Here is a 24,479-nt window from a genome sequence, read left to right on the forward strand (position 1 = left end):
TAAGGTTTATAAAAAATACATATTTCAATACAGTGAATTTATTATGGCGAAAATAATTGCATATAAGTAATATATTATAATACATACATATATTGTATATACATTGACATTTTTGCCCTTAACTTATTTATTTTTATATATAAAAATATTTATATAAATCTAGTAAAATAGAATATATATTTGGTTTCGATATAGTTAAGATATAATCATAATTATTAAAAAATAATTGGCATTCTATGAATATATGAATTTTCAATACAAAATCTTGTCAGTGGTATGTAAAATATAAACGCATATAAAAATATAAACTACAAAAACATAACAGTGTTAAAGATTTACACATAATCACAGTTAAAACATTCACTCACATAACATCGTAAACAATTCGAGGTTATGCCATATCTCATTTATTAGTCAGTTTGCATGCTGTCTCTGAATTTCATTCCACTGTTATTGCTTATACGTTTTTTACGTATAATGTAGATTCTTGATTTTACGTTAGCAAGTAGAGAACATACTACTAAATATTTATATTTAATTTCCACAATAAGTCAGCTCATTTAAAACATTGTTGATAGCTCTGATTGTTTGAAATGCTTTAGTCATCCTTAGTCATCAATATTGCGGTCTAGAAGCCATATTTAAAAAATATTTTGTAGCAAATTAAATACTATTCTTCGTAACCCATCGACTGAAACATAAATTCAGGTTTAATAAAAAACTGTAACAGTTTAATTATAACAAATTTATTAAATGCCAAAGTTCAATAATCTCAATTAATACAATATAATACTGATACAGTGCCAAAATAAAATTATTTCCGCACACCCTTCGCGAACATTTGTCGTACCTTTGGGAATGAGTTCAAAGCGTAACAAGCGACCATACCGAGAGCGAACATCGCTACGTGTGGTAAGTATTTCAAAGACAATCCTTTCCTCTTTTTAACCAAAAACGACAAAAAGCTCAGATTCTTCTCGGTGTACGGTGGATATCTTCCCCTAAAATGAGACATTAAAATTTCGATACAAAATTCATTTATACATACATTAAATCAATTGAATCTTACGATGCGAGTTTTTCGCCGAGCGAATTGAAAGACTTAGCCAAACAGCTTTTTTTGTGTGTAAACGTCTCGAATGATGCTTTACCGTGGTATTTTCCCATTCCGCTTGCACCGACGCCACCGAATGGCAACGTATCAACTGTATCAATAAAAAAATGAATTAAAATCAATCTATTTATACATGTCAACATAGAAACATATATTTACATTATTTATAATAATAGATTAATGTACATATAAACAGTTTCAAACCTGCCAAATGCATCATGGTTTCGTTGAAAACTATTCCACCGCTCGACGTATTGTCGATGAATAATTGCATGTCCTTGGACTTCTTCGAGAATATGTAAGCTACGAGCGGCTTATCCCTATATTAAAAAGCCATAGAATATATAAGAATAGGCCGACACCAGAGATTAGTAAGAGGTATGTTTTAAATATAATATAAAAAAATAGATCATATAGATACAAAAGGAAAAACTTAAACCTCTTCTTAATCTTATTATTATATATAATAGTTTCCACCATTTTACATAGAGTTTAAACATATATTTTTATATACAATACATATTTACAAAATAATAACACTGGACTAAGATTTTCTACAAAGAGGTTTACCTGATTTATATGTAAAATCTTATTTATTTTAATAATAGTAATAAAAGAAAATAAATTGATAATGGACATTTTAAATATAAATTCATGTTAAAATATATATAAAAAAAAGTAAACCAAAATAAAAAATAAGCTATTTTATTAGAATATTACGGCTTATTCTTTTCCTAATGCAAATAAATTATTTTTTAAATTAAAATATGTGTAAATACTTTACAGGCCAATAAAGTAATTTCCAAATGCATTATTTCAAAAAATATTGTTAAGAGCCGTTGACGCAAATATGCGTCATTCGTCATCAATTGCAAGTATCCTAATTCTATGCCCCAACAATCATAACTTTACATTAGACATTTTATTTAGACGTAAATGCAAATATAAGACATTGTTAATACAATTTTATTTGTACTCTGGGTCTGGATTTGCCTTTTTGCACACATCATAAAAAAAATAAAATGCCTAGAAACACGTCTAGTTTTTGCAAATATATAATTAATAACAATAAAAAAATTTTGAGATACATATACATAAGTGAAGTAATTACTTATTTATTTTTCTAATACAGTGAAATATTTGTAACGAATACCAAAATTCTCAGTATAACGAATCTTCGATTTGTCCTTGAAAAACTTTATACAAAATGTTTTCATTGTAAAAAGACTGATCTCAGTATAACGAAATAATTTGATTCGAATTTAAGAATGACGTTACAACTTGACACAATATTTCTCCGAATTCAGTTCGTCCTTGACTTGGCATGTGCCGGATGTTTTCACAAGCGACATTCAAGGTGTTTCGCCAACTCTAAAACTTTTTTTATAAAACATTTTTTTAACAAATTTTGTGTTCATTACAGTATCCTTAAAAATGGACAAAAACCGATCAGTGTTATTTTGATGCTGTAGTAATATGGTAATTAAAAATAAAATAAAAATATAGCACCTTCCTTACATTCAATATAACGAAATTTTTTCTTCGGTCCCGCGTATACATTACATCATATGTATTAATTTGAATATAAAGTCAAAGAATAATTAAATTTTTGTTTTGGACATGTCTGAGAATGGAACTAATTTTATTGAATGTCTTATTTTTATACTAATAAAAATAAAATAAACTTACAATACAACGATATCAATATTTTTGGAATTGACTTTTATATATAAAATTTTATGTAACTGTAAATAAATAAGAGCTCACAATAAGCGCTGCATTTATTCAGCATCATCATGAAAATTTGTACTAAAAAGTATTTTTTTTGTAGGCAGCACAATTTATAAAATATTAGTTAAAAGGGTCATAAAACTAATAGATTTGTGTCTCTCGAATTTATTAAGACTAGCAATTCTTGTTGGCGTAAAAAACAAAAAAATAAGTTATGCATATCTGCATGATGTAAATGAATAATATGTATTTAAAAGCACTTGTATTAAAACTGTCAGACCTCACTTTAACAAAAAGTGCCGAATATTGACGCCACAGTATCAACAGATTGCACATTGCAGAAAATACCCGACTATGAATCTACTGTTACAATGTTACATAATAGGATAACAAAGAGTGGTTCTACCCCAAATCATCGACATTGTCGGTGGATCGAATAATGGAAGTGACGTTGGAGTACCCCCCATTTCTCAAGGGTATATAAGCCAAAAAACTACTATCAGAAACAATTGAATCAAGATTTACTTGAAATTACGAGAGTATAACTATCTTTAAGATACGCCAAAATAAAGCACAAGAAAAGCATCTGCGCTCATAGTTACATAGCCTAAAATTTTTATTCAACTTCAATTTTTAAGTGCGAATAGTGGAAGTTGAGGACTAAATGATCTAGATAACAAATTTCAGATCTTAATCTATGCGATATTTTGTGAGCATCATTATCTATCTTAATCAATAATAAATATATAATTTTGATAAAAATAGTCAAAAACAAAAGTTATATAAAAATAAGGTGAACAGATTTGGAAAATATCAAAGGACACTAAAAATAAAAAGGGTATCTCAGAAATTTTTGTTTGAGGAGGACAAAAAAAGTCAAATTTGCTATGGGACTTAAAAAAATCATTTTGAAAATTGTTGTTTAAGGAAGACAGGACAAAATTTTTGAAGAGGTCTGATCACCTAAATAAAAAGCATGCAGTATACATATAAATTAGGAAATTGTCTCTTTGTAACGAAGAAAATGAAAATTAGTTGCAGTGTTATTTGCCTAAAATAAACTTATGTTCGTACTTGAGCCTTTGAGTGTAAAAGTTATCAATGGTTTTTATTACCTTTGAGCTAAATTTCAATATACTTGAGGAAAGAGAAATTCATGCAAGTACAATAATTGAAAGGTATTTTTAATACAAATTATTTTGATTTAAAAATTGATATATGGGTAAATAAATGTAATGAAAATATGATTTTATTACTGTGGCAACATCATTATCAGCCACAATAATATACAATCTGTAGTAATATAGATATAATAAATGAGCATTAATGATAATGATCATGTCGTGATAGGCATTATAACTTGTTTTTAGTCAGTTGTCACATTCTGTACATTCGCCCCTCCACCACTGATTAATTTCACGTAGTATATGTACACAGAAGATTCCGCTTAGAGAATACGTATATATCCGGAGCACCGATAACAAACGGCATTTTTGCAAATGCTTTCGCTTACCGACGTAATGCATTATAGTGTCATTGATGCACATGCTGCCCGATATTGTCTGCGTCACAAACAAATCCTTAATATCTCTTTGCTGCGTAAAAACATATAATGCCAATGGTGGGTATCTGTCGTAATGAGGATGAAACAACAACATAATGATATATGGATGACATATGCTTATATGCTAAATGACCTGCTCTATAAATTATACGAGATAGTTAAAAATACCAATTTAATCTTACGAGTTTTTAATCAAAAGCGCCTTTCTCATAAAATAACGGAGAGGCACTTTTATATTCAAACCCTTCGTTGTAAATAACAAATAAAAACATCTATATAACAAATAAAAACAACGAATATACCTTGTGTTGATGAACTCGATGGCTTCGTAAGCGTTTTGAATCGGAACAATGGGCAATATTGGACCGAAAATTTCTTGCTGCATAACAGCATCACTCGGTTTAACATTAATGAGTATCGTCGGTTGAATGTATCTCTCTTTCGGATCTGTATTTCCGCCGTATCCGATTTTATCTTTATTGATCAAGCTCAAGAGTCGTCTATGTAAATAAACACCTTGATTAAAATCAATTTGACGATTGCTAAATTAATCATAAAATGCAATAGTAATTACGCATAATTTTTATTGTCGATGATGCGGCAAAAGTCCGGAGATTCCTGATGGTTATCGCCGTACCACTCCTTAAGAATCCTGTTGCCTATTTTAACGAATTCGTCTTGCACTTCCTTAGTACACAATACATAATCGGGGGCGATGCATGTTTGACCAGCGTTAATGCATTTGCCCCATAAAATGCGTTTGGTGGCAATTTCTAAATCGGCTGTGTTATCTACGTAGACGGGACTATTAAAATAATATTAATAACATACACCGTAAATTGTAGTGAGATAACGAAAAGTCGTTAACTGACAATATGATGATTGCAAATAAAGTAGTCATCAATAATATGTTAAATACCTTTTTCCACCAAGCTCGAGGGTCGTAGGCGTTAAATGCTTATTGGCGGCGGCGTGAACAATGCGTCCGACGTTCGTTGAGCCGGTGAAGAAGATGTAATCGAATTTTTGATTCAAGATCTCCTTAGTTTCTTCAACGCCACCGCACACAACTTGAACGACATCCTTATAAGATACATAAAAAATAATATATTATTCATTACACAATGTCAACATATAATAAATTAATCATTACGGTGTCAAGATATTTAGGAATGAGTTCAGCTAATAGTTTTCCAGTGGCCACCGCTATCTCGGAAGGCTTTAGCACCACGCAATTACCGGCTGCTATGGCGGCTGTCATCGGAATGTAAGCCAATTGCAGAGGATAGTTCCACGGCGATATGACTAAAACTACTCCGTACGGATCGTTATAGATGACAACGTCGTCCAGCATGTTTACGAATGATTTCGACGGCTGAAACATAAATTAAGTTAATAAATGATTTTTTTGTGCAAAACGAGTTTATTTACCTTTTCCGGTTTGGCCCAATCGTGCAAGTTCATTATGGTGTTCCTCAGATCGTTTCTGATGTAGTCGATTTCTAGGACCATTGATTCGTTCTTCGGCCTGCGGAGATCAATGCACAAAGCGTCCAGTAGTTTGTCGACATTTTCGTCCAGGAGTCGCATGGCAGCTTTGAGTTGCTGCTCTCTGAACTCGAGCGGTTTGGTGACTCCGCGTTTGAACGCATCTCTGCTTCTTTCAACAATCTGCAATCGAATGAAATATAATAAATATAAGACCATGCGATAGGCGATTAGATCGTGCCCCATTCAGATAATTAATTAAATCGCTGCCTGCAATTTTCTGTGCAAAATTTATTTATGTAATTTCAGTTATATTTTTTAGCAGATGATAATATAAAAAAATGACAATTTAATTGACCATTAATTTATATTTTTTATATAAAAATATGGTTAAATGTAATAGCAACATTTTTTAAATTAAGTTTTGATAAGCGAAAAAAGCTATATAGAGTGCAATTATACGTGAAATTTTTATTCCGTCGGGACTACCCATAAACGTTGCGAAAGATTCGTTAAAAAAGGGTTATAAAACTGAAAAGTTTATTTTAGTTGGCGTGACAAAGCATTATGTCTTTATTAAATTGTACCAAACAAAGTATCTGTATAGTTATTTTATTTAATTTGAAATAACGCTGTCCTGATTTATCTGGGACATTTACAGCAACCCCCCCTCCCTTTAATTTGGACAGAAAAATGCGTGTCATTGAGTGAAATATTATGTATCTTAATAAAATCGAAATATTAAAAAAACGACTACTGACTGGCCAACATGTTTACCCCCCCCCCCCCTTTCACATATACGGAAAAAGTAGAAATGACAGAAATTCTCGGGCAATCCCCCAAATAAAATCTAAAAACGAAAAGTCTCGAATCTATCCCAAAAATATTTCTTTTAATATGTCATTTCAGTGAAATCATATCGGAATATATTTTCACTGGTAGATATACCTACTACATATATTTTACCAGTGAAAATATAATTTATTGGACAGACGCTAGTAAAATTATATAATTTTGCTCTAAAATGTTAACGATACTTAATTTGACAGTTGCGAAACGTACATTTGCTGTCAAACCCAAACCTAACCTACACAAGTCTAAAATACAAACTAAGCCAACTTATCTCTCAGGGAAAAATATGTATAGACAAACGTCGCATCTCGACCCGAATGACAAATAAGTCACAACTAACTGTCAAAGCAACTCAGTATAAAAACGTCCTTTCTTTTGGACACCCCTAATATATATTATGTTTTGGTTAAATTTGTTTAGTGTATAAATAAACTAAAAAATAATAGTGTTATAAAAAGTCTTCATATAAACGCTAGCGTTTCCACTCCGACGGCACGATTTTATTGCTTTTGACGTGGATTCTAAACAGGGCTTGTTCTCATACTACTGACATTTGTGAAGGGCGGACGCGGAATAAAAGATTCAAAGCTTCGCTGGTCCTTCGAACCCCTATAAAACGGCTTCTCTGCGTATAGCAAGATCGCACACAATCTCCTCGAGGAGAGAAATCAAACAAACGCAATACATAGAATCGCAATCTGAATGTAATATTTAGAGATAAAATTACACTAAACTCAAAATTTCTTTCAGGCAAAAAGTAACGCTTTTCTCTTTTGTGTAAATCAAGACGATGAAGATGACAAGCAATTGCCTTAGAAATGTCACAATGTCACTTAGAGCGTTTAAGCAAATCTATGTGATTTAGACACATAGGGAAATTGCTGATTTCATTGAAGTCAAAACGATCAAAATAAAAATATATATTGCATGACCTTAATGCCTACTTCACTTTTCCGTTCTCTGAATTATTATTGATTTGTTTGATGGCAAGTATTGCAAAATATTTTTTTTATATTTCAAAGTACGCTTACTTATAATCCAAAACACACTTATATTAAGTAAATATTTCCTGAATCGATTTTTTGTATATTCTACTTGCTAAAAGCGTTAATCATGGACACGGCTCGAATGTAACACAAGGCCACGGAAAGAGAATTTGTTTTGTCACAGTACTACACCAGCGAAAGTGTTACAATTGAGTAACAGTAATGTTACGACAAAAAATCACAACACAGCATCAATCTGACTTGCAGCTTTTGCCTTTTGTGAGCGAGTATGTAGTAGTTCGACGAACTCCATTGTGTTGATATAAAAAATGATGAATGACACAATATATATTATAACAATCAATTATTATATTTTATGCGTGTCATTATAAAATTAGTCAATGATTGAGTTGCATATTAATTATGCATTTTTTTTAATGGTTCTTCACGGTTCGTTTTTCTTTATAATTAATAATTGTTAAAACGTGTTGCCAGTCTTCACGGTCGTTGGCTGTCATTTTTCAATTTCGCTCTCGATAAGTTTTATGGCTTAAAGAATTGTCATACTAAAATTAAGTTGCCATAAAACATTCAGTGGCACAAACCGACATTATTTGAACAGTCCAAATTGTTGATATTGACATTGCTGACTGGTTCTAAGGTTGAAACGTCGAATTATAATTAATTTGCATTTCTATGAATGACTATTTTTTGTGTATAATATTAATATGAATACACAATTTATTGTATACACAAATATTTTTTTAACAATTGTTCTGCGTTATATTTAGAACATTAAATATTAAAACACTGATAAGGATGTTTAACAAAAGAAGAGATTACAGAAGGCAAGGTTCATTATAAAAATCGTGACAAGTCGAGAAATTAACTAAATATACACCAGATTATATTTCACATTATTATTACCGATTGTTTTATTAACTAATTTGAGAATTTCAAGCTATATAAGTAAGTAGACTGCTCTAATTGTTTTAAAGAATATAATAAGAACAAAAACTTCCTCACTTCGCGGCCAATTAAGCCGAAACAAGTCTCGAATAAAAACATAAAATATTATCTTAGATTTGTCTAAAAATTGACACCTTTATATTTCAGTGAAAAATAATTATCATGTACATTGTACAAATGTTGTATTATTATTTTAAGAAGTCACGATAGTAATTTTATTTTAAGTAAATTAAATAATTGATTAATAAGAGGCATAATTACATTGCACAATAAAATTTGCACTGATTTTTGTCACAAAAGTGATGTTTTAAATATTTTATTGGTGGAAAAACTACGGATTAGTGTAACATTCATTAAAAAAATACATATGTTAATACGTAGTGAAATATAAAAGTGTGATTACTCAATAAATTATCTCGTTTTATGGGATGTTTTTTTCTTTAAGACGAAGATAGTTGTTATTTAATTTGTTATATTGTACAACGACTGAGACGTGATGTCCGTGAATGCGTCTCCGAAACGGGTCTGTTCTGAATTCCGAACGTCAAGTTGAACCAGTGGATACTAAGAGAGAAGCGGCGGATTTCACAAGCTTCGCTTGTATTGAGTTGATTCGGCTCCAAGTTGGAGAGCTCTTGAAGATCTGATGCCTTGAACCATGATGCGAATGTTCAAGTGCGAATGCCAGTAGTGTCAGAAAAAATATCTTCAAACGAACTGTCTGAGGTGAAGTGATGTGTGGAAGTTATTCCTGGTTACCAACGTTCCAGTATTTATTTCCATGACTTTCTAGATTTTTAAAGCGAATTGCCGTTGGTCACAATCGGTCATTTTGTGGAAAAACCCGAATGCACGGGTAATCTCGTCTCAAAGCGATGGATATTATAATCCTTTCTGCTTTATGGCGCGTACCTTAAACCCTTTGAGCGTTATCACCGTGCATGTATGGTGGTCGATCTTTCACTGTTTTGAGGTACATCCCAGATAATTAAATATTTAATAAACAAATAATCAATAAAAAAACATGAAATTTAAATTTGATTTAATCTAAATGATTTTTATAGAAAATAATACCAAAAAATTAAAGAGTACGAAATAAATCAACGTAACAATATTAATTTTATAAAAAATATTGAGAGCATCTAAATTGACACAATAAATCACAAAACCGAATAGTATACATAAAAAATATGTAAAATAAAGTGTGAAAAAATTATTAAAACACACCAATACAAAAAATAGTAAAATAAATCAAAGCAATAAAACAGTGATTTATTTCTACAACTTACTATAAATGCAATATAAAACAATAATAAATAAATAACAACATAAATAATTATGAAAAAATACGTAAAATTAACTTACACCCAGGTGTATTTTAATAAATTAACAAATGTGTATAATTTAACTCACCACTCAAAGGGTTAAAACATTAAGAGCTTTCCCACGGTGTTTCATTTTAACAAATTCGGTTTGTGATAAATCGGTTAAAACGCTTATCACAAACCAAACTGGCTTTAGGTATTATTAATATTAAAAGTTAATCCCTATAACTGTGAATAGATGAGTGGTTCATTAATTTTATTATCTAAAACAAGTTTTCAAAATTTTCAAGTTTATCTAGCATAACCGTTTTTAAAAACAGACAAACCCTTATTTAAGTTTATTATACCTACGTACATAAACTTCATTTTTTAGTTGGATATCTAAGTACGTCACAAAAGGCAATTTTTTAATGACTTTATACATATGTACATATAATGAACTTTTTGGGGAGCGGGCTAAAAAACAAAAGAAAAAATTTAGCGGGCCAATATAATTTATTCTAAAATTTTAAAAACAATATACAAAAATTAATGTGATGAATGAATTTGCAACTGCATTTTTAAAAGTTCTTTATATTGCGGTTCAAACTGCGACGAATTAATTCTGAGAAGTGATGCTAAATGCTCATTTGTCAGTCTATTTCTAATAGAATTCTTCCTAAGGTTCATGGTAGAAAACACATATACACATAGTAAGCTGAAGCAAACATGGCATTGATTTTCTACGCAAATCTATGCTATGTATACACTTTTTAATTTGGAGCGGGCCGAATAGAACCGTAAGGCGGGCCGGAGTTGGCCCGCAGGCCGTAGTTTGCTCATCACTGTGTTAATGCCATACTAAAAGTTTATAATTTATGGCAAAAAAAGGTACCAATATGTATCATCTTAGAGGAAATAATTGAATAAAAATTCTTTCAATTAGCAGTTCACATATAAAGCTTCCTTAAAAAAAATTAAAAACATAAAAACGGCGATGTTTTATGAAAAATGCAGCAAAAAACTTGTATTGAAAAAGTATGTATATCACAAAAAATACGGTATTTTGAGAACTATTATAATGCACAAAAAAGTAAATAGAAACTCATTTTAGTATACATTTTTTTAAATAAATTAAAAAAACATCTATGAACACATTTGAATCAATAATATTCTACGGTGTTTACAATTTTGTTTTAGTACGGAAAAAAACAATAGAAAACATCTGAAATATACATAGTATTACTATCAATTTTTTTAAATATTTGTGGCGACCTAATGTGTACGCCAAAGCACTTATACATTAAGAATAAGTGTGATTCCACTGACATCATCCCTCCGCCAGTTTCTCCACCACCGCTGGGAGAATAACGATCTTGCCCATCATAATTTGTCGCAATATTTTTTTTTATTATTAAATCTTCCGTTGTAACCTGACAGGCGTAAGCCTAATGCAAACGTGCAAAACAAAGGGCAAATCTGTACCAATTGAGTAAGTCAATCAGACATATTGAATATCTACAAGTAACTATTAACCACCAAGTCTGGGAATTGGTGACATCTAAATTATTAATTATAAATTATTATGTGCTATACAATTTCTAATCAATAGATGTCAGGAAAGAGCATTTTACGCCGAGTTACGTGCTATTATAAAGTAAGGGGTAGTTCTTTGTTCTGCTAGTTCTCGATCGTTAGGCTATTTGATATTACATAATACATATATAGTCAGACTATCTGCTTACGATGATACAAAAGTCGGTTAGAATAGCTATTGATTTAATTATATTATACACTTCGACTTTGAATTTTGGCACCGACCGTATTTTTTGTTTAGGTCCTTTTTGCAAAGTGCCTTCACTCCATTTAATAGTTGCTTTTTAGCAAGTCCTTGCGATAAATTTCGTCGCAACTATCTGCTCCAAGACATTCTATATATCTGTCGATAATTTACCTAATCTTTCTGTGACTAGCGGAAAAATAGGGTATCGAGCATAAGTGAAAAACAATAGTCGATTCTATTACTATTTGGGATGATAATGAAAAATATAGTTCGGTCTGCAGAAGAATACGGCGCTGTATATTAATACATCACGTTTTATTCAAATAAATCATAAGTCTTTCATGAAAAATCTCAAGTTACGCGGCTAAGGGTGCTGTCATTTTATTAAAAATAAATGTAAATTAAAAGTATCTATTCATTTACTTAAGCAAAATTATTAAAAGTATCACGAAATAAAAATCATCGAAATACTTTGCCATAATATACCGAAATAGCTAGTCATGTAATTTAGATTTGACTTGCGACTTATAATGATTGATTGTTTAAAAATCTTATCTGGTATAAATTAATTGTCATACTCATGTTACCTTAACGTAATTTAATTAAGCAAAAAAAAACATGATAAAGCCCGACGTCAATAGCAAGTTGAAAGTTAAAATTACAATACATGTATGATGATTCGCCAGTAATAAATCACGACTCATATCAACAGCTTGAATCCAATATGTACTTGTATATTTAAATCGCATTCAGAATTCGACAGTATTTTCGGAAAGGTAAAGTTCAAACTTTGACCACGTCCAACCTTTTTTGTTGCGTGTAATTGCATCTGATTTTTTTGTATATTTATTAACTAGACATATCGAAAAAAAGTCTTATTACATATTATCAAAACAGTTTTCCTACTCAATAAAGAAGCGTTTCGACAGAGAGATAATTTTATTACACAGATACTTGGTCACAGTATGCGGAAATATCGTAACTCAGCAGTATATAAAAAATAAAATAGTTGCTGTCCAAAGTACGATTCTTAAAAATGTTGATTGGTATTTAAAAACAAAGTAAAACTCACCTCCGAAAAGTCCATCTGGGTTTTCTCGTTGATTGGACCTGCAAAAATAATGATAAAAAATGTTACTGATTGCATTTTGCTTTCTAATAACAATTATGAAAAAATCACTTTCTACGGCACGTAATATTATGTAGATATTAAGTAACCGATCGTTTTATAAACATATTACATTAATGCGACGCTTTCGATTAAAATTCAATGCAAACAAAAAGTGATCGAACAAAATACAAAAAATCCGTCCGGTAAAGACAACAATAATTAGGTAGATTTCTGTATATAAGTGTGTAGTTTTTTACTATTTTAATATCTGTTATATAACATTTTTGACCTCTTCACTTTTTTCTCTATAATTTTTAAAACAATTTTTTATTATTTTAATTTCCATTTTTAAGCGTTTTTTAACGATTTTTTTTGTTTTTTATTAGTCGCTATTTTTAAAAAAGATTAACAAATTTGGCCTCGGAGCTATGCGGAGAATTGACCGATACGAAACTCAAGCGCCCGAGAAACCAGCCGCTTTCCACATACACCATCAGACCAGATATCCAAGAGTTCAACTGACTTAGTACTATGGCAATAATAAACTCGTATATATATTTACACAAATTGTAAAGCAAATTTCAAAACTGTTGTGAATTTAAAAATAATTTATAATTAAAAACTTTGTAACAAAAATAATAAAATAATTTATGTATACATTTGTAACAGATCTATAGATAGTAACATGATGTTTAAAATACAACATTATTATTATCATGAGTCATAATCAATTGCGCAGATTTTAAGCAGTCGGTTTTAATAACATACAATATTTTCAAACTGTTTAGTATTATATTATATAATTAATATTAATGAGCAAAATAAAAACATTTGTTTAATATCCGTTGATTTTAACTACTTACTAAATACAATAAATAAATCTCTTAATGCAATTAGACGCATATTGTATATTTATATACATATATATTCGTGTGTTTAAAAATTACATAATATTACATATGATAATATTGCAGATAAGTGAGGTAATTCAAATTACTAAGATAAAATAGATACGTTAAAATTGAAGTTTGAACAAATAATAATTAATACAGGTTGTTATTAGTTAGAGAAACTAGACGATAAAAATAATTGTTTTAATATATCAATCCAACATGAATTAACTAGAACATTTAAATTACGACATTATGTCAATCAAAAGAACTCCATTAAATATGTTTTTAACAGTACTTTTACCTCTAGATATTTTTATTCAAACTAAAAAAGTACTTCCTATGTTTCTCCTCTCTTATTTCCTGCTTCAAGCAGTTTCCTAGTTGGATTAAAGTAACATCATTACGGCTTGACCACTTTCACTACCGCTTCTTCGCAACGCATTGTGGTTGATATATTATATTATACTTAGAGGGAAGTATTTTTTGAAATAAAAAAAATACACGGTAAATTATATAAGAATAATATTTAAAAATTAATTTATTTTATGTTCTATGTAGAAAATATAATACATAGTATACGTATGTACATATATCTATAAATGACTTATTATCTTTTAACACAAAAATATATATATATTTTATAGAAGTTTCGGTTTTACATAAATCTAGTTCAGTTTAAATAAATAAATTATAGCAATACTAGCTGTTAAATGATAGAATATGATAAATGCATATGTAAGTACATATATTTCTGATAATAAGCGATTTTTTTTGTCTATAAAAAATAAATAAAATATGTTTTTATTTCGTATCAATGTATTTTTTAACACGTGTCTAATAGGCATTTAAAGTTGTCTTACACATCACATTGTTTTAAATTGAGGATAACTGTTATGGAATTATTTACGTATTTTAAATCTACACAACGCAACCATTGTACATTTTTTATAGAAGCATACAAATATTTTCTCTATCTAATAACAAAAATAAATCCTGTCGTCAGATTAAGACTACGAACGATTGTAAGGAAAATTGTGTTACGAAAATAGTATATTTATCAGAATCTTCCAAGCCTTCTAATTCGTTTGAGTGTATGCATATTACATAGGCTTATATTTTTGGGTCAGAATTTGTATACGGTTGTGGTCAGAATAAATATTAGATGATCAGAATTTATATTAAATGGTTAAAATATAAATTGGATTGATTAAAATTTATCTTACATTGTAAGAATTATTTTGACAAATGGTCAGAATCTTTTTTATTGCTGTAACGTTGAATATTGGTACAACTGGTCAATCTGTCATAAGCATATCGGCAGTTCATAATCATTATCATTATCAAGCGTCCTCTCCGCCGCCGGTCTATCATTATTCCCGCTTCATTCGTCGCTCTGAATACCTTCACGTCCTATATACAATTAAATATATCCGTTGAGGGTTATTCATATGTGTTCAATGTTCTGACTAACGCTCGCTCGCTAGCACCTAACCGATAGAGATATTTTATAAGATATTTTTAAAATTTATTCTCCTTTAAATTTATAAATGTTATAATATTTTTTTAATTCACAATATCGTCCTATATTTTAATTTTGGTCGTGGTATATTTTTATTCTGACCGTATGCTATTCTTAATCTAACCACTTGCTATTTATTCTGATTCTGAATAATATAATTATTATCAACCTGTTAATAAAATTCTGACCCAAATTTGATTTGAATTCTGACCATTTAATTTGTTGCCTATTTTATACACTTACTTAGAACGTGGCAGGGAAATTTAAGCTTGCCCAAAATGTGCAATAAATAATATATACGAATACGGATCACTTCATTTCAGTCTCCAATTAGTATCATTCAAATATCTGTATAACCGTACCAGATCAGGAATTAAACCGCTTGGTGTTAAACTCAAACTAAAATAGGCTAAACTATCGCTATTACAAACCAGAAGCGAAGTGCAAGTACTGTGGTCAAGTTTTTAAATAAATTGTTGATCAAACGCGACTCGATTACTAATATGAGAAATACCTGGGTTGGAATATTATATTGAACCTAGTCTATTTTTTCAATTTCAATCTGTTTTTTGTATATTTTCATAATGGCGTATCCTTTAGAAAAATATCAATATTATCCTATGGGAAGAGTTCATAACTGCATAAAATTAATATTTTACCCTTTAGTTGTGCAAAAAATTAGTTCAAATTAGAACAATTGCCATATTCCCATGATTTTAAATCATATTAAAATATTTTTATCGTGTTTATGAATATGTTATACAATTAATAGTATACGGATGAATAAATTATGAGATTAATTACATTTTTAATCACCTTCTTATATTAATAATGTTTTTAATCAAATCGATAGAATGTACAATTTGGGTTTCCGTATCAAATATAGTAAAATATCGATATAATCTTAAAAAGCAAACCGTCAATTACTTGTAATTTTATGGTAAAAAGTGTAATACCTCTGATTATAAACCATGTATATAACTTTTTAGTTAACTTTCACTGATGATTGTGTATTTTAATCCTATAATTGACACGCATGTTGCCCCTCGTGTAGCTACTGATTAACAATTTCTATGATTTTTAGAAGGCTTGGACGCTCTGCTCTGAGTAATGAGTTGAAATTGCACCATACGTAAAAGTCAGAAACTCGCCTACTTGAGATATTTTGGGCGTCAATAATCAACTGTCAAATCTCATCAAAAATATTTGGAGCGCATATTTTTTTAAAATCGATCAATGTGTGTCACACCTCATGATGTACAAAAATATTACGAAACGGTTCATCGTCAATGCAATCGACCATAAGTGTTATAAAGTCAATACTTGATTATAAGTAGTATGACTCAATCATTTTTATATAACATTATATATGTAATAATTAAAAATCTGATCGAATTAAATAATATCTTATCTACCACAGCAACGAATTATATAAAAGTTTATCATCAATAAAAAAATCTGTCACGGTCAGTAGGTATACGATGACCTCTAAATATTATTATATATATATGTATAAAAAAATTACAGTTCAATTTGAAGTAGAGGTAGATGGCGACTGGTATTATGTGCATTTATTTTTATTGAATAACCTGTTTCTCTAAGCTATGCAGATGTTCATTACATTCAAGCAACCTGTATTCATTTTAATTGATCTCTTTTCAATGCAGATTGCTACACCAAGGTCAAAGTGCATGAGTTGCATCTAGAACACAACTAAAAATAAGTATTTCGTACAAATATTGCGCTAAACGTCATATTTATGATTTAATTTGAGGTTATGGGGTCAAGCAGTAAATATAACTGAATATTGACGTACCGCCATTTTTTTATGTTTTAGCCAAATTTTTTACGGTTACGACCTACGACATTTTAACATACCATTTAAAAAAAATCGAAATACTTTTTGTTTTTTACTAAAAATAACATAAACAATAACTATGACGTCCATGCCAATATTTAGCATATTATCTAGTTTTTTGACCATTATTTATTTGGAAAACACTTACTCATTTCGACGATCGATGATGGTTATCTATGTTTTTGTGTTTGTGCCGCAGAACGAGGCAAACACGACCGCCGGCGCACGAGACAGGAATTAAACTGTCAATTGAGATACACAAACCGTTTTGCGTCAAAAGGAATAAAAATCGTAGTACAATTTTTCGTCGCAAGATTGCGCCGCGTCGGTAAAACATTTTACGCACTTACCGATGCATGTAAATAATTTAATAAGATATTCAGATGGCGTTTTAAATATTTTATAATTTGTAGAGTAAATTTGAAAGTAAATTCCTAAATAACGATCCGATCAAAATATCGTTTATTTTTTTTTTAATTTCTACATATTTATTTTTAAGAAGAATTTCAACATTTTAAAATTAACGTGAAATGTAAAACCCACAATTCTAAACACCGTTTTATGATTCATTCGATTATATATTATTTATCGTAAAGCATTTTTAATTTATGTTAAAATCCATTGTGTGTAAATATATTTAATTATCTGTTAATCATATTTGTAACATTAAAGTAATTAAAAAACTTCCATTCGATTTTAAAACAGGCTTCTACTACTATTTTGATTGTAAACTTTGCTAAAAATAGTGAATCAATAAAGATGCTTTTTAATAGGAAATTATTTTGAGAGATATGGAACAAAGCATTTATATAAATACTTTGTTCCATGAAAAGAGTTCTTTGTAAATTTATGTAAGGTAAATCTTCGGTTTTTTTCTTCGGAAAAGGATTCGTTTCAATATTTTTTGTCTACATTTTCGTTTATACAAGAAAACATAAAATTGTGTGTGTCTTTAAATGTTATATTTTAGTTTTCACTTAAATCTTTGGTGGGGAGAGGGGGGGGGCTGTAGCAATAAGCACCGGGGAGTGATTTTTACGTGTATCACTTTTCTATGATATAACGCGTTTACCATGATAACGTCATTTAAAATCAAATATGTATAATATGACACGCCGTTGTAATATGACACGCGTTAGCTCAAAGCGTTGCAAAGGGATCAACACAATCAACAACTACTAAGTAATGAGTCGCCAGACTGAAATAAAATGATGTAAATCAGTGACATCTATTTATTTAATTATAAACTATTTTATCAGTCTATAAACAATATATTTATCTATGCAAATCTTAGCTTAATTTATTTTTTAATAATTCATCACGATATTTATTTGTAAGATCTTGGAAAATCTAATCTCTGGTGATTTATCGGGATTGTATATATGTAATAATCACTAATTCTTATCTTCACAGTTTTGTACCATTATCTAGTCTGTTTAATTAATAGCAATGAAAAATGAATGAAGATAATTATTACAATATTGTTTTAATTATAACGATTTTTTTTAAATTATAGCGTTTTTACAAAAGAGTAAAAAAACGGTGACCATTCATGTATAAAACCTAGCGTTTTTAGCTGCCAGTGTAGTGTTAAAATTCGGAGACTAATCAACGCCAGGGAATAATCGACCCCGAGAAGCAGACAATATACTGTCCTTTTCTGACCTGACCTGCCGTATTACACAGAAGCACAAAACAACTACGATGCGGTACATCAGAACCAGTTCTCTCCTTTTCGACGTCGTGATAATATCTTGCAAGATAAAGCAAAGAAGGGTTTTATCGTGGGTTCATAACATACAAAAACAAAACTGTACCAGCACGATAGACCAGACCTGAAAAACTTGGATTCTAATCTTATATGTACACTAGTATTTTTCATTATTATGGTATCTGAAAGATCGAAATTAGTGATTATTATATAATCATAATTCCGATCGATCATCGCAGATAAGGTTTTCACAGATTTTCATAATCTCGCAGATGAATATCGTGAAGAATATTTAAATAAAATATAACTTAGTTATTAATAGCTATACTAATAGCTTATAATTAATATGAATGATCACTGATTTAAAGACTTTCAGTTTAATGTTTCATTACTAGTAATTTTATAGTGTTTACCCCATTGTAACGCATTGGATTAACACCTATCTTGCCATGCAACGGAAGATTTACAATAAATAAATAATGTACAACAAGATTTATAATTACGTTTCATTATTATCTGTACAAGAGTGAAAATATTTTTTTTTGTTGATAGTAAAATATTATTTATGACATATTAAATCAACCTTTTAATTTATATATGAGGAGTAAGAGAAAAAATTTAATTTCGGGAACATTGCTCTGAATAAAATTTCATGTATCTGGTAAACCTTCAATGATAAAAATATATTACAGCTGGCAACACTTGTATATCCAGTCATCCTTACTTAAATTACTTTTTAGTTTAAAATATACCAACATATGTTAATATATTTACATTATTCGTTATCGCTTGTTAAAACGTTAACGATTGTAAAAACAAACATAATATATAATATATAATACATCATTATTTTAATTTTAATGTATTAATACGTGACATTTTTGTTTCTATTCATGATGCTAATTTGATAATATATATATAATATATATATATATATATATATATATATATATATATATATATATATATATATATATATATATATATATATATATATATATATATATATATATATATATATATATATATATATATATATATATATATATATATATATATATATATATATATATATATATATATATATATATATATATATATATATATATATATATATATATATATATATATATATATATATATATATATATATATATATATATATATATATATATATATATATATATATATATATATATATATATATATATATATATATGTATATACGGTATTGTTTTTACGTGCAATTTATTAAAATATGCTTTTTAAAATACAGTGTTTAAAGTTATAAAAAGGCTATCTATTTTCAGTGCTAGACGTATTATTAGTAGCATGCAATATTTTCAACACGACAAATAAGGAAATTACAATCAAAGTATACTTTTAATAACAGATAATGATTACAGACACGAAATACGAAATAAATTAGATACTCCAATTATTTATTTGGTTTTTGTATATGTTTATAATGATGGCGTTTAAATAAGCGGTTAAGACCAAAATTAAAAATAAAACATGAGCGGTAATATATCTTGCTATGAATTTCAATATCAAATACCTGGATTTTTTATTTATAGATATTATTTATTATATGCTAATAAAGCTTAATGTTAACCCACATTAAGTTATCACGTTCAATCTCATGATTGAGTAATTATCTATACATTACATAACAAAAATTGCAAAATATAAATAAATACCTTCGCTAGTACCGTTGACCTTGCCGTTGTTATATCCTCCGTTTTCCATCTTGTTTCCATTCGCTGACATAACGTTTATAGTTACACTTTTCACATTTTCAGCCGAATTTTCGTGACGATGGTTATGATTCCCGTTGCTTAATTTCGTTTCGGAGCTTTCCAAATCGATCACAAACTCGTCTATGATATGTTCCATGGTCTTCTCATTTTCGGCAACGTCTACGTGATTGTTCTCCATTGTGATTCACTTGTTATAGTTTTACACTCAAATAAGTTTCAAACTGTCAAATAGAGTACCTATGAATATATATATAATCAGGAAATAACCACTTAAGTATCATTCAAAGCTGAGAGTCATGATTTTGATTCGAGTGTTCATTAATTACTATGTGAATGAGAATGACATACCTACATAAATATTAAGGCAAAGTATTAATTTTGCTATAATTGCAGTTCAGCGATTTCATAATAAAATTGAGCTAATATTTAATGAGTTTCATTAAGTAAAGTTATATAAGTAAAAATAAGTGCAATTTTAAAGTATAAACAATGTTATATTGTGTAATATAGGACGTAATATTATAGTTTATTTTATGCTGTAATGTAACCTTCATATATATATTGTATAAGTTATTTTAAAGGACAATATTCTAATGACAACCTTAACACTTTTCCTGTTAATTATTTTCTAAAGAAACACATGTTTATTATATATCTATAGAAATCTAAAATAATTAAATATTAATTTAGTTAAATGTCAATTCATTTGAGGCTGATTCTTTGTGATTAACTAATGCAGAAAAAATATAAATACTGTCTTATGGAAATTATCACACATATTAAAATTATTGTTCGAAAATATAAAAAAAATGTACAATATTTGTATTAAATGATAATAATAAATAAAGTATTTTAGTTTTGAACATTTGATATTAACCTTTTGGTTTCCATGTCTTTTGGACTATGTATAGCATAATATTAATATGTTTGAAAAAATTGTTGTTAATGTGATAACAAATACATCATATTAAAAAAGTTCCTCAAATAATGACGTCGTATCTGACTATTTTAGCCAAAGTTCAATATATCGGATTTTGGCAACCAAATGGTGAACCTATGCATTCTTACTTATCGGCCAAATAACCAGTATTCCTTAAAATAGATTTCATTAAGGACTGCGGAAACTGTTAAAAATCTATTCGCTTATATCTAGATTATCATTTATCATTAATGTCATTCCATTACTTGAATTTAAATTTGTAATAACGTACTTCTTCGAACATAAATACTAAATAACTACAAAAACTACAGATATAATCAGCATATAGAAAACAGATTAGTCTCGCAATACGCGAATCAATTGAAAAGCCCGGGGGCACTGTGTGCCTTGTATAATCACCTAGTGCGCAGTACCCTTGAGCACGATTGTCTGGTTGCCAAATAATGTAACCGACTTACATTCGATAAAAAAGGTGTAAAAAGGTCTCTCAGACACCTTTACATGAAGTAATATAAATGTGATAATTTTTATTTCCAACAAAATTCCTGTAAGATATATTGGGATATGATTCCCTCGAGTCGCATCGACGAGCGTACTTTAAAAAGCACTTCCTTAAGCTGCTGGTGGGAAATACACATTGGAAGAATTACGTTTCTGTGTGTCATCTAATTACCAGCACTTGCGTTGTATTGATTTGTTCTTATCCAGGTACTCGCAGTCGGTGGAAGCATTGTGGAATAGACATTATTACATATAATATAATCTAATTGTTACTGTAAGTATTTTATTAATATAATATATTGTCTGCGCACGTATTTAAATACATATATAAATATGTTTGATAATTATGTATTTATTTAAATAAGTTATTTATTATTTAAATTCACACTGTAAGTACTGACTGAATATGTGACAGAATAATGTACTCTGATTGCTTATTTTTTTTTAAATAAAATATTAAGGGCGAACTCAACATAGTATTATTTATATTTTATTATAATATTTTTTAAATCTCGAATAGTAACATTGTAAAAATAAGATCTAGGTTAGTAAAATAAATAAATAAATTTGAACTGTGTTACACATTACCGGATGGTTATGTAAAATTGAACAAAAAGAAAATTCAATACGAAATACATTATTTCTCATACTTAAAAACTGACCTTGACGGATATCCAAGTGATATTTGGCCCTTAAAACGTTTTAAGAACTTTCAAGTCAATTATATAGAAATATGCGTTTATTGGGTTCGCCCTTAATATTCTTAATGCTGCATATTATCTCATTTTCTCTGTATTTCTACATGCACGATATATACATTTTGCAACTTAGTAAATCTTAGATTGTAAGCTTTAATGTTCAATGGAAAAATATTTATTATTAAAAATAAATATATTTTTCATTTATCATTAAATATATATTATCATTTAATTATATTAACTGAATGAATGAATACGATTTAAAGTTAATTTTTATGAATTACGATATTAGATAATCAGCAGAGAATATAAATCATACATAACGAACTTTTTATTATTCATTAAAAATTAAAACAATGCAAAAGGAACACAAAAGACTCCATTATGAGTCAAACACTGGATTAAATTGTCACTCATGCACACTCATTGTAAAACATAAAAATGGACTATAATGAAACGAGTCATTCAGTGTGATTTTTTATTATATTAAGCGATTAAACTGCGCCTGGAGATGTAAAAAGCAGTCAAATAATAACTGAGAGAAGAAGGTTATTGAAAGGTGACTCTTTAGATTTTTTTAATCCCTAAGAGGTGTATTATTTTTTGTACATGTTAAATTATATAAAAAAATATTTGGTAAACAAATTGTATAAATATTCACAAATATATTCTAAGCCTCTTTTTGTGTAGTTAAAAAAATCATAAATCAAAAAAATACATATCACTAATGATCATTTTTTGCTTAAGCTTTAGCAACATTGTGAATTGCATTAGGTTGATAACTACTTATGTCATTACTTAACTTTTTTAATTAAATAAAATATAAAAAAGCATTTCAAATTCACAAGATAATAAATAGTGTTATTTTTAATCTATTTATATATTACACAAAACACGGAAAGTAAACACTGCGATTTAACGCCACACATTCGGTACACTGCTTGAGAGTTTGCAACAAACTGGGTTGAACCTTAGATCGAACGAGGTCTTTGCTAAGGTGAGAACGCCAGTGGTTCTCAACGCTTTCACATAAAAGAGTATTTTTCAAGATAAATTATCGTGTTATCTGATGAATTATTTATTTAATTGATACGAGTATTTAATATTTGGTAAATTATTATATTTGTGCATTATTATTGAGATTTACTCATTGGTAATTTTCCTCATGGATAACATGGCACGTAAGAAGCAAAGAAAGTCATTATGTGGTAAAAGACGAGTCGAATGTTAATTCAGCGTTAAGGAGGTTACGAGAAATTTGCTTTTAAGAATACCATACCGTGTTTTTTTAATATTTAATCTTCTCCTTTTTAACATGTTTGTATTTCGCAAAACTGTGACACTTTTCCGCTGGAGATTCTCTGAATAGATTCGTTTGCATATGAAGATGTAAAAAATTGTGGGTGTTCATACAATTAGCACTTATGCGCTTTGCGTGTTTAGTTAATAAAGACAAGTATTTTCTATTAAACCTACATTTTTCTTATTATTATCGTGATGTAATTTGTTTATCTGTAATATTTCATTATTAGAGATAAAACCCGCAGAGATCTTTTTCTAATTAGCTGTCATTTAGAATGCCTCATAATAATTTAAATAATTTATAATATATACGTATTTTACTGATGTATACACGTTACTTATCTCGCGTTAGACGCTCTTAAGGAGTAACAATAGTAACCATTCTTGAATAAAAT

General features: G+C 28.8%; 1 protein-coding gene across 4 annotated transcripts; it reads right to left on the reverse strand.

Annotated features, from left to right (window-relative positions):
• Window positions 1–22: 22 nt before the first annotated feature.
• Window positions 23–23,768, reverse strand: Aldh-III (Aldehyde dehydrogenase type III). Of its 4 annotated transcripts, none has more exons than XM_088189879.1 (12): window positions 23,670–23,768; window positions 20,584–20,880; window positions 12,864–12,901; window positions 5,841–6,080; window positions 5,563–5,784; window positions 5,329–5,492; window positions 4,984–5,214; window positions 4,712–4,909; window positions 1,319–1,434; window positions 1,070–1,205; window positions 851–1,001; window positions 23–691 (listed from the first exon to the last, which is right to left on the reverse strand). In XM_088189879.1, the coding sequence occupies exons 2-12, from the start codon at window positions 20,819–20,821 to the stop codon at window positions 671–673; spliced, it is 1,755 nt and encodes a 584-aa protein (XP_088046005.1). In that variant the 5' UTR covers window positions 20,822–20,880; window positions 23,670–23,768; the 3' UTR covers window positions 23–670. The 4 variants fall into 4 exon arrangements, with proteins under 4 accessions (XP_088046005.1, XP_088046006.1, XP_088046007.1 ...); XM_088189880.1 differs by having other exon boundaries at window positions 20,584–20,864; window positions 23,670–23,748; XM_088189881.1 differs by lacking the exons at window positions 20,584–20,880; window positions 23,670–23,768 and adding an exon at window positions 17,321–17,416.
• Between the last annotated feature and the right edge of the window lie 711 nt (window positions 23,769–24,479).

This window comes from Plectrocnemia conspersa, unplaced genomic scaffold, assembly GCF_051122295.1.
Source record: "Plectrocnemia conspersa isolate PC_06_02 unplaced genomic scaffold, ASM5112229v1 ptg000008l, whole genome shotgun sequence".
Lineage (NCBI taxonomy): Eukaryota > Metazoa > Arthropoda > Insecta > Trichoptera > Polycentropodidae > Plectrocnemia > Plectrocnemia conspersa.